Below are 12,276 nucleotides of genomic sequence, written 5' to 3'. Positions count from 1 at the left end.
TTTATATATAATATACAATTTATATATATATATACATACACACACACACACACATAATTAATAAATAAATAATCTATAAATAAACCACCACTGGTAAAACAATTCATCTTAATGAGTTTATTGGTTATTTGGGTGTCAATTAAATAAGGCACATTCACATCACTTAAAAAAAACATCAAAACCTGAAAAATAAAATCAGTGGTACAAAAATAATCAAGACTTGAGTTTGATTGCGTTTGACATCCTTCATCTTAAATTAAACAGTGAAGCATCGGTGAATAAACAAACCATCGGTGGAGAGATGAAACGCAAAGGTTTAAAGTGACAATAAGTGAACATGGTGAGGTGTGTGTGTGACACAAAGAGCGCCGGTGACATCGCCGATGGTGACATCACTGCTGCCGCTTCCTTCCTTTGGAAACGGGGTCAAATCTCTTGTGATGTCAGAAAGGACCAGACTGGTGGCGTTGCTTTTCTCTTCATAAAACAAAAGAACAAAAATCAACTTGCAAAGACATGAAACTTGCATACATTTTTTTATTTTTTTCAAGCAGAGCTGCAACTAAAAATAAAATACTAAATGTGTCTTTTAATAGATTAATTCATTATGTTTAAAAATAATGTCTGAGAATATTTTAAAAACATCACAAGTCGTTTATGTCGGTTATAAATTGACGTCTGTTCGAGGTGCTGCTAAAATCTCATTAATAAATGAATATAAATTGAAGTAAACAACAACACACTCGCTGTTCATCTTTCTGCAGCAAGTTTCAAGTCCTTCAAAGATGTGAAGGTCGTAGGAAAAGGAATCCATCGAATTGTTTAACATACGATTCAGTCACTAACGGGATTAAAAAACGTAAAAAAACGTCTGCAAGAAAAAGCCAACGCCGATCATTCAAGTAAAAAAAGAAGTTTTTTGAAATGGAGCGACTTGAAAAAAATAAATAAAACAACGTCCAAACAAACGTAACGTCAGCCTGCGGCCCTTCGTCCTTTTGAGGAGAGAAAGTCACAATGAAATGGTATTAGACCATCCGTCTTCGTCAAAGGAGTCTTCATCAAAGGGCTCTTCGTCAAAAGGAGTCCGGAGTCTTCATCAAAGGAGTCTTCGTCAAAAGGACTCTTCGTCAAAGGAGTCAGGAGTCTTCGTCAAAGGAGTCTTCGTCAAAAGGAGTCTTCGTCAAAAGGAGTCCGGAGTCTTCATCAAAGGAGTCTTCGTCAAAGGACTCTTCATCAAAAGGAGTCCGGAGTCTTCATCAAAGGAGTCTTCGTCAAAGGAGTCCGGAGTCTTCATCAAAGGAGTCTTCGTCAAAAGGAGTCCGGAGTCTTCATCAAAGGAGTCTTCGTCAAAAGGAGTCTTCATCAAAGGAGTCTTCGTCACAAGGAGTCCGGAGTCTTCGTCAAAGGAGTCTTCGTCAAAAGGAGTCCGGAGTCTTCATCAAAGGAGTCTTCGTCAAAGGACTCTTCGTCAAAAGGAGTCCGGAGTCTTCATCAAAGGACTCTTCGTCAAAAGGAGTCTTCGTCAAAGGAGTCTTCGTCAAAAGGAGTCTTCGTCAAAAGGAGTCTTCGTCAAAAGGAGTCTTCGTCAAAGGAGTCTTCGTCAAAGGAGTCTTCGTCAAAGGAGTCTTCGTCAAAGGAGTCTTCGTCAAAAGGAGTCCCGCGGCTCCGAACCGGGTCGCCGGTTTCCATCGGTCGTAAAAAAAGAAAAATATTCACCGTGAGAGTATTGTGCAACATTTGTGCTTTTTCTACAGATATAAAAAGAAGAAGAAGAACAACCGGGTGTTGTGTTTCACAGGAAGTAGTAAAGTGACCCGATTAAAACAAATGAAACGCCATCAGAAGACGCCGAGACTCGGTCGTGTTCGGGGTTTGTGGAGTTTACAAACTCACATTCCATCGTGACTTCAAAAAAAAGAAAAGCGTCACCCAAAAATGGATCGTTCCGTTTCTTTCCTTCCGGCGTCCGCGTTACGAGTCGGCCGCCTCGCGGCGTCTCGCCTCCTGCGTCTGTTCGGCGTCTCCCCGATCGCCTCCCTCGGTCTGGATGGTGGCGTCGAGGCGTGCGGGGAAGGCGGGACTCGAGCCCGCGTCCTCGCTCTCCGGCGCACGGTCGTCGGGCGCCGGGGATTCTCCGTTCGGAGCGCCGGGACTCGGACGCGGTTGGAACGGGTCGCCGTGGAACGGGTCGCTGGCGGTGCGAGCGCGGGCGACGCCCTCTCCAGAGTCCAGCGTGTGACAGCGACCCAGAGGACGCTCCCTCAGCCGGGAGGCCGAGGGGCAGCTGACCTCCAACGTCTCGCCTCGCCTCAACCGCCTCGAGTCCGGGAGAAACTGAGAGGAAGAGAAGAAACACCCGTCACGCTTCAAGGTCTGTAGACGCTAACGACCGTGAAGCATAAACGATGACATCATGCTGTATAGAAGAAGACTAGAAACTAGAGACTGAGACATAAACTCATGTTGACAATGTTTACTGAGGGAATACATCAAGAGAGAAGTAGTCATGATATAGACTTCTATACAACCAGAGGAGTCGCCCCCTGGTGGTCAGGAGAGAGAATGCAGCTTTAACACATGAAGCATAGACTTCTATACAACCAGAGGAGTCGCCCCCTGATGGTCAGGAGAGAGAATGCAGCTTTAACACATGAAGCATAGACTTCTATACAACCAGAGGAGTCGCCCCCTGGTGGTGCACACGTGTACCTGGTTCAGGTTGGCGGAACACCTGGAGGGCGAAGCAGAGGAACCATTCTTCATCTGCTGGACCCTGAATCAGAAAACACATTCAAAAACACGAGTTATTACTTTGCAGCTGGTCTGGGTGCTGGTCTGGGTGCTGGTCTAGGTGCTGGTCTAGGTGCTGGTCTAGGTGCTGGTCTGGGTGCTGGTCTGGGTGCTGGTCTGGGTGCTGGTCTGGGTGCTGGTCTGGGTGCTGGTCTGGGTGCTGGTCTGGGTGCTGGTCTGGGTGCTGGTCTGGGTGCTGGTCTAGGTGCTGGTCTGGGTGCTGGTCTAGGTGCTGGTCTGGGTGCTGGTCTGGGTGCTGGTCTGGGTGCTGGTCTGGGTGCTGGTCTGGGTGCTGGTCTGGGTGCTGGTCTAGGTGCTGGTCTGGGTGCTGGTCTAGGTGCTGGTCTGGGTGCTGGTCTGGGTGCTGGTCTGGGTGCTACCTGCTGATGGACTGGGCCAGCTTCTGTCTCCTGCTGCTGTTGCTGTCCTGCAGCTTCAGACGCTGCACGAACGAATGAGCTGCAGTGACACCAGAAGAGGGGGCGGGGCTTAAAATGACACTTAAAATAACACTCATAAGGAAGCTGGAAACATTTTTAAATAATCTGAAACTTTGATATGTGAGCTGCATTTTACCCAGAGCTCCTTTGGGCACAGACAGGAGTTTGATTGGTTCGGCGTCGGGAGAAAGTCCAAGAGCTTTCTGCAGAGCTCTCAGGATCTCCGTGTTCTGCAGAAGAAAAATATAATATATTTATAGATATATATATATATCTATAAATATAATATAATATATATATATATATATATATCCATTTTAAGAATATATTTGTATCTATGATATATATATATATAATTATATATATAAATATATTTATATATATATACATTAATATATATAAATATATTTATAAATATATATATACATTAATATATATAAATATATTTATATACATATATATACATATCATATATGTATATATATTATGTAAATATATATCTATGATATATATTATATAAATATATAATAAATATATGATATATTTATGTATATATATGATATATTTATATACATATATTTATATATAGACATAAATGTATTTATATAATTATATATCATATATATACGTATATATATATATTGATCTATCGCTCTGAATCTTCTCAATTTAAAAAAACAGAAAAAAAATTAAATGGCGATAAACTGACGAGGCTTTTTAAAATTTAAACACATGAATATGTAACGAGAATTGAAAATTAGTTTCTCTCATTTGGGCCTGATGCAAGAACGCGTGTGTGTGTGTGTGTATATGTGTGTGTGCCGTCACCTTGCCGCCCAGCTCGTAGGCGCAGTCCAGCGGCGTCCTCTGCCTCTTGTTCCTGATGTCGGCCGAGGCTCCGCCCCTCAGCAGCAGCTCCACCAATGCCTGGTGGCCGCCGCGCACCGCCTCGTGCAGCGCCGTGTTCCCCTGGAGGTTCACCGCGTTCAGCAGCGCCGCGCTCTGCTCCCACACGCCACTTCCATTACCTTCATGTTCACGGCTCATGCTCCGATGGATCAATACGTGGTGTGTGTGTGTACCTGTAGCAGAGTGGTGGTCGTCTCCAGGCTCCCACACAAACAGGCCTGGATCAGAGGGGTGTTGCCATAGTGATCCTTCTTGTTCAGCTTGGCATTGCACTCCAGCAGAAACCTGACCACCTAACACACACACACACACACACACACACACACACACACACACACACACACACACACACACACACACACACACACACACACACACACACACACACACACACACACACACACACACACACACACACACACACACACACACACACACACACACACACACACACACACAGCGTTCATTTAGATCCAAATTATTTATCTATATATAAATATATATATCAATATATATATATTATAAATATATTTATATAATGTAATACATAAATATAATATATATATACAAATATATATATTATTGTATATAAAGAAGAACAAAAAGAAGATAAATATATAAATTATATATGTTATATAAATATATTTATATAATGTAATATATAAATAGAATATATATATATAGATATATAGGATTTATCTTTCTTTATTTAATTACAAATCAGTCAAAATAAATCACAATTATTACAATTAAACTAACAAAAATTATGGCTTTTCTATTAATATACAAATCAAATCCACTTTTTAAAAATTTTAATATTATCTCAGACCAATTAAAAAAAAAAAGATTTAAAAGTAAAAAAAAAAAGATTTATAACTCCAGAGTGTTTGTCAAGGCTCAGAAAAGTGTTTGTTTATACAAGGCTGATTTTTTGTTTACCTTGTTGAATTACTTTTCATGATATTCTAATATTTAGAGAATTCAATTTATAGTTTTCTTGCCCAAGCAGCTTTAGCTTTTTATTAAAAGAATTTAAAAAATTATATATTTCATAAAGTTATCTTAGAATGAGCATGTTTCCATGACATTTTTTATTTTTGTTTTTATGCAGTTGTTACAAAGAATTACATCACAATATTCTAATTTTCTGAGACAGTCCTGTATATAATTTTATATAAATTTAAAAAAAATATATATATATAGATAAATATATATATATATTATTTTATATAAAGAAACAAATAAATATATATATATATATTATAGGGAGCTAAAATATGAAAATAAAATTAGTATGAGGCCGGTAACACACCGACAAACTGAATATTTTCATTCAATATGGCACAAGAAGCTGATTTCAGCTCCTTAAAAATAAGTTTATTTTCTGCTTTTCTGTGTTTTAAATCATATTTAACTGAATAACTTCGGACAAAACAAGATGTTTAAATCGACTTGACTTAAAGAAACTGGAACGGACTGTTTTCCAACAAACTGAACGACTGAATCTAGAAAACAAGCGCACACACACAGACACACACACACACACCTGGACGTGGCTGTGCTGGCAGGCCAGGTGCAGCGGCGTGGCGCTCTGCTCGGTGCGGGCGTTGACGTCGGCGCCGTGGCGGATCAGCAGGGCGGCGAGCGGCGAGCGGCCGTGCAGCGCGGCCACGTGCAGCGGCGTGAAGCCGCCGGCGCTGCAGCTGTTCACCCCGAGGGCGCCGGCCTGCAGGACGGACAGCTGACACACACACACACGCACAATACACAATACACACACACACACACAATGGGAGAAATCAATAACTCATCCTCCCATTCTTCTTCAACCTGATGAGTCTTAAAGGGACAGTACACCTTCCGAGAGGGAGCGCAGGCCGGACACTGGCACAGCGGGTGGCACCGCGAAGCCTCAGGCAGAAGCTGCCCTTCTTCTTCTTCCTCCTCCTCCTCCTTCTCATCTATCCAGTCCAACAGGTAACGCACCTGAAACACACGGTTAAAGAACGCATGAATTAAACCGTCGTGATGAGTCCACCCCCACCGGGCCAAGAGGCTTTGTCCTCACCATCTCCACGTCGCCGTCGGCAACGGCACGCAGCAGCTTCTCCACCTGTCAATCACACACACACACACACACACACACACACACACACACACACACACACACACACACACACACACACACACACACACACACACACACACACACACACACACACACACACACACACACACACACACACACACACACACACACACACACACACACACACACACACACACACACACACACACACACACACACACACTGACCTCTCTGCGTCGGACCCGCTCCACCTCCGGCTTCACCTCGGCGCTCTGGGAGGAGGTGCTGGAGACGGAGGAGCGGCGGCTGCTGCAGTCTGAAGCCAGAGGAGATCGACTGGGAGACTGAGAGGAGAGGAAATATATATATATATGTATATACATATATGTATGTATATATACATACATGTATATATACATATGATATACAGCATCACTGAGATTCCAAACTAAATGGACTAAACAAAAAGAAACCGACACTGTATATGCTTCATGTGTTAAAGCTGCATTCTCTCTCCTGGCCACCAGGGGGCGACTCCTCTGGTTGTATAGAAGTCTATGCTTCATGTGCTAAAGCTGCATTCTCTCTCCTGACCACCAGGGGGCGACTCCTCTGGTTGTATAGAAGTCTATGCTTCATGTGCTAAAGCTGCATTCTCTCTCCTGGCCACCAGGGGGCGACTCCTCTGGTTGTATAGAAGTCTTTTTCCTTTTTTTCTAGCACCTGCTGATCGCATTAAAGTCACATGACTGCCCCCGTGACCTTTGACCCCCCTGCAGGTTTTACTCGGACCCCCTGGAGGCGGTCAGACTCACGTCCACTCCGCCGCGCTGGCGTCTGTTCTGCGTCGACTGCAACAACACGAGGATCTGTAGAAGATAAAAGGAATAAAGAAATAGATAAACACCGCGATAGAAACTGAAGTATTCACGATCGTTTTCACAATATTTTGTGTGTACGTACATTTTCAAGAGTTTTGACGAGAAAAAACCCGTGAGATGGGAGTACGTTTAATTTTTGGTAAGAATATCAATTCATCACAAATCTAGGCTGAACGCTCGTCGACCCCGTCATTTAGGTTGTACGCGGAAGCCTCATTAAACGTCGTCTACATTGTATTTTATGAACTGGAGAAAAACAATAACATTCGTGAAACTTAAGCCCCGCCCCCTGAACAGTCCACTACCCTCATGGCCCTGGTTGACTATCATGAAACTTTAGCCCCGCCCTCCGGCTAACTATCATGAAACTTAAGCCCCGCCCCCATTAACAGTCCAATACCCTCATGGCCACCGGCAAACTATGATGACACCTAAGCCCCGCCCTCCTGGCTAACTATGATGAAACTTAAGCCCCGCCCCCTCCACCCTGAACAGTCCAATACCCTCATGGCCCCGGCTAACTGTTGTGAAACTTAAGCCCCGCCCCCCCGGCTGACCTTGGAGTTGAGCGCGCACCGCGCCGGCGAGTCCCCGGCCTTGTTGAGGACGCCGGTGCTCGCCCCGTTCTCCAGCAGCGCCCTCAGGACGCCCTCGTAGCCCCAACGCGCCGCCAGGTGCAGCGCGGCGTCGCCCTTCTCATTCTGCAGGTCCAGGAGGCAAGACGGCGCGTCGTAGTACACCAAGGCCTTCACGCACTGGGGGGACACGAGGAGGGACTAGGACACGAGGGACTAGGACACGAGGGACTAGGACACGAGGGACTAGGACACGACACGAGGGACTAGGACACGAGGGACTAGGACACGACACGAGGGACTAGGACACGGCACGAGGGACTAGGACACGGCACGAGGGACTAGGACACGACACGAGGGACTAGGACACGGCACGAGGGACTAGGACACGAGGGACTAGGACACGACACGAGGGACTAGGACACGACACGAGGGACTAGGACACGACACGGGGACTAGGACACGGCACGAGGACCAGGACACCACGAGGACCAGGACACCCACACGAGGACCAGGGACATGAGGACCAGGACACCACACGAGGACCAGGACACGGCCACGAGACCAGGACACCCACCACGAGGACTAGGACACGACACGAGGGACTAGGACACGGCACGAGGGACTAGGACACGACACGAGGGACTAGGACACGGCACGAGGGACTAGGACACGAGGGACTAGGACACGAGGGACTAGGACACGGCACGAGGGACTAGGACACGGCACGAGGGACTAGGACACGACACGAGGGACTAGGACACGGCACGAGGGACTAGGACACGACACGAGGGACTAGGACATGAGGGACTAGGACACGACACGAGGGACTAGGACCAGGACGAGGACCAGGACACGACACGAGGGACTAGGACACGACACCAGGACACGGAACCGAGGACCAGGACACCACGAGGGACTAGGACACGGCACGAGGGACTAGGACACGAGGGACTAGGACACGACACACGAGGACTAGGACACCAGGGACTAGGACACGACACGAGGGACTAGGACACGGCACGAGGGATTAGGACACGGCAGGAGGGACTAGGACACGGCACGAGGGACTAGGACGCACGAGACCAGGACACCGAGGACTAGGACACGACAGGAGGGACTAGGACACGGCACGAGGGACTAGGACCCGGCACGAGGGACTAGGACCCGGCACGAGGGACTAGGACACGAGGGACTAGGACACACGAGGGACTAGGACACCAGGGACTAGGACACGACACGAGGGACTAGGACACGGCAGGAGGACCAGGACACGGCACGAGGACCAGGACACCACACGAGGGACCAGGACACGGCACGAGGACCAGGACACCACGAGACCAGGACACCTGACGAGGACCAGGACACACACGAGGACCAGGACACGGCACGAGGGACCAGGACATGAGGACCAGGACACGAGGGACTAGGACACACGAGGGACTAGGACACGACACGAGGGACTAGGACACGACACGAGGGACTAGGACACGACACGAGGGACTAGGACACGGCACGAAGGACTAGGACACGGCACGAGGGACTAGGACACGACACGAAGGACTAGGACACGAGGGACTAGGACACGAGGGACTAGGACACGACACGAGGGACTAGGACACGGCACGAGGGACTAGGACACGGCACGAAGGACTAGGACACGACACGAGGGACTAGGACACGGCACGAGGGACTAGGACACGAGGACCAGGACATGAGGGACTAGGACACGACACGAGGGACTAGGACACGGCACGAGGGACTAGGACACGACACGAGGGACTCGGACACGAGGGACTAGGACACGAGGACCAGGACACGCACGAGGACCAGGACACGGCACGAGGACCAGGACACGAGGACCAGGACACGCACGAGGACTAGGACACCAGGGACTAGGACACGACACGAGGGACTAGGACACGGCACGAGGGATTAGGACACGGCAGGAGGGACTAGGACACGGCACGAGGGACTAGGACACGACACGAGGGACTAGGACACGACACGAGGGACTAGGACACGAGGGACTAGGACACGACACGAGGGACTAGGACACGACACGAGGACCAGGACACGCACGAGGGACCAGGACCACGAGGACCAGGACACGGCACGAGGACCAGGACACCAGGAACCAGGACACGACACGAGGGACCAGGACCACGGCAGGAGGACCAGGACACGCACGAGGACCAGGACACGACACGAGGACCAGGACACGCACGAGGACCAGGACACGAGGACCAGGACACGCACGAGGGACCAGGACACGACCACGAGGACCAGGACACTGCACGAGGACCAGGACACGACCACGAGGACCAGGACATGAGGACCAGGACATGAGGACCAGGACACGACCACGAGGGACCAGGACACGGCACGAGGGACCAGGACACACACGAGGACCAGGACACACGAGACCAGGACACCCACGAGGGACCAGGACACGCACGAGGACCAGAACACGAGGACCAGAACACGAGGACCAGGACACCACACGAGGGACCAGGACACGGCACGAGGACCAGGACACCACACGAGGGACTAGGACACGACACGAGGGACTAGGACACGGCACGAGGGACTAGGACACGACACGAGGGACTAGGACACGACACGAGGGACTAGGACACGACACGACACTGGACACGAGGACCAGGACACGAGGACCAGGACATGCACGGGACCAGGACACACCACGAGGACCAGGACACCCACACGAGGGACTAGGACATGAGGGACTAGGACACGAGGACCAGGACACCACACACGAGGACCAGGACACGCACGAGGACCAGGACACCCACAGGGACCAGGACACCCACACGAGGACCAGGACACGCACGAGGACCAGGACAACACGAGGGACTAGGACACGAGGGACTAGGACACGAGGGACTAGGACACGACACGAGGGACTAGGACACGGCACGAGGGACTAGGACACACACACGAGGACCAGGACACGAGGGACCAGGACACACGAGGACCAGGACACGACCACGAGGACCAGGACACGACACGAGGACCAGGACACGCACGAGGGACTAGGACACACGAGGGACTAGGACACGGCACGAGGGACTAGGACACGAGGGACTAGGACACGACACGAGGGACTAGGACACGGCACGAGGGACTAGGACACGGCACGAGGGACTAGGACACGACACGAGGGACTAGGACACGGCACGAGGGACTAGGACACGACACGAGGGACTAGGACATGAGGGACTAGGACACGAGGGACTAGGACACGACACGAGGGACTAGGACACGACACGAGGGACTAGGACACGGCACGAGGGACTAGGACACGAGGGACTAGGACACGAGGGACTAGGACACGACACGAGGGACTAGGACACGGCACGAGGGACTAGGACACGAGGGACTAGGACACGACACGAGGGACTAGGACACGGCACGAGGGACTAGGACACGGCACGAGGGACTAGGACACGAGGGACTAGGACACGGCACGAGGGACTAGGACACCAGGGACTAGGACACGACACGAGGGACTAGGACACGGCAGGAGGGACTAGGACACGGCACGAGGGACTAGGACACGACACGAGGGACTAGGACACGGCACGAGGGACTAGGACACGAGGGACTAGGACACGACACGAGGGACTAGGACACGACACGAGGGACTAGGACACGGCACGAGGACCAGGACACACACGAGGACCAGGACATGAGGACCAGGACATGAGGGACCAGGACACCACACGAGGACCAGGACACGAGGGACCAGGACACCACACGAGGACCAGGACACACGAGGGACTAGGACACGGCACGAGGGACTAGGACACGACACGAGGGACTAGGACACGGCACGAGGGACTAGGACACGAGGGACTAGGACACGAGGGACTAGGACACGACACGAGGGACTAGGACACGGCACGAGGGACTAGGACACGGCACGAGGGACTAGGACACGAGGACCAGGACACGGCACGAGGACCAGGACACCACGAGGACCAGGACACGCACGAGGGACCAGGACACGACACGAGGACCAGGACACGACACGAGGACTAGGACACCACGAGGACCAGGACACGAGGGACCAGGACCACGAGGACCAGGACAGCACGAGGACCAGGACCGGCACGAGGACCAGGACACGACACGAGGACCAGGACACCCACACGAGGACCAGGACATGAGGACCAGGACACGAGGACCAGGACACGCACACGAGGACTAGGACACGACACGAGGGACTAGGACACGAGGGACTAGGACACGACACGAAGGACTAGGACACGACACGAGGGACTAGGACACGAGGGACTAGGACACGAGGGACTAGGACACGACACGAGGGACTAGGACACGACACGAGGGACTAGGACACGACACGAGGACCAGGACATGAGGGACCAGGACACACGAGGACCAGGACACGACACAGGACTAGGACACGGCACGAAGGACTAGGACACGACACGAGGGACTAGGACACGACACGAGGGACTAGGACACGAGGGACTAGGACACGACACGAGGGACTAGGACACGGCACGAGGGACTAGGACACGACACGAGGGACTAGGACACGAGAC

General features: G+C 50.6%; 2 protein-coding genes across 2 annotated transcripts in view; one reads left to right on the top strand and one right to left on the bottom strand.

The window, feature by feature from the left end:
• Nucleotides 1-102: 102 nt before the first annotated feature.
• ankrd27 (ankyrin repeat domain 27 (VPS9 domain)) overlaps nt 103-12,276 on the bottom strand; it is a 29,072-nt gene continuing 16,898 nt past the window's right edge. The window contains exons 16-27 of the mRNA XM_056416427.1: nt 7,670-7,867; nt 7,047-7,100; nt 6,459-6,575; nt 6,211-6,255; nt 6,000-6,128; nt 5,689-5,883; nt 4,316-4,435; nt 4,062-4,235; nt 3,370-3,463; nt 3,174-3,252; nt 2,713-2,776; nt 103-2,337 (exon numbers count right to left, since the gene is read on the bottom strand). Coding sequence (XP_056272402.1) covers nt 1,975-2,337; nt 2,713-2,776; nt 3,174-3,252; nt 3,370-3,463; nt 4,062-4,235; nt 4,316-4,435; nt 5,689-5,883; nt 6,000-6,128; nt 6,211-6,255; nt 6,459-6,575; nt 7,047-7,100; nt 7,670-7,867 — 1,632 coding nt within the window. The 3' untranslated portion in view covers nt 103-1,974. The remainder of the gene's footprint in view (nt 2,338-2,712; nt 2,777-3,173; nt 3,253-3,369; nt 3,464-4,061; nt 4,236-4,315; nt 4,436-5,688; nt 5,884-5,999; nt 6,129-6,210; nt 6,256-6,458; nt 6,576-7,046; nt 7,101-7,669; nt 7,868-12,276) is intronic.
• Nucleotides 1,023-1,701, top strand: LOC130195122 (uncharacterized). The gene is made up of 2 exons (XM_056416422.1): nt 1,023-1,430; nt 1,468-1,701. Exons 1-2 carry the CDS (start codon nt 1,023-1,025, stop codon nt 1,699-1,701), a joined length of 642 nt encoding a protein of 213 aa, XP_056272397.1.

This window comes from Pseudoliparis swirei, chromosome 6, assembly GCF_029220125.1.
Source record: "Pseudoliparis swirei isolate HS2019 ecotype Mariana Trench chromosome 6, NWPU_hadal_v1, whole genome shotgun sequence".
Classification (NCBI taxonomy): domain Eukaryota; kingdom Metazoa; phylum Chordata; class Actinopteri; order Perciformes; family Liparidae; genus Pseudoliparis; species Pseudoliparis swirei.
The sequence above is the reverse complement of the archived record's forward strand: the minus strand, read 5'-3'. Positions and strand labels throughout refer to the sequence as shown.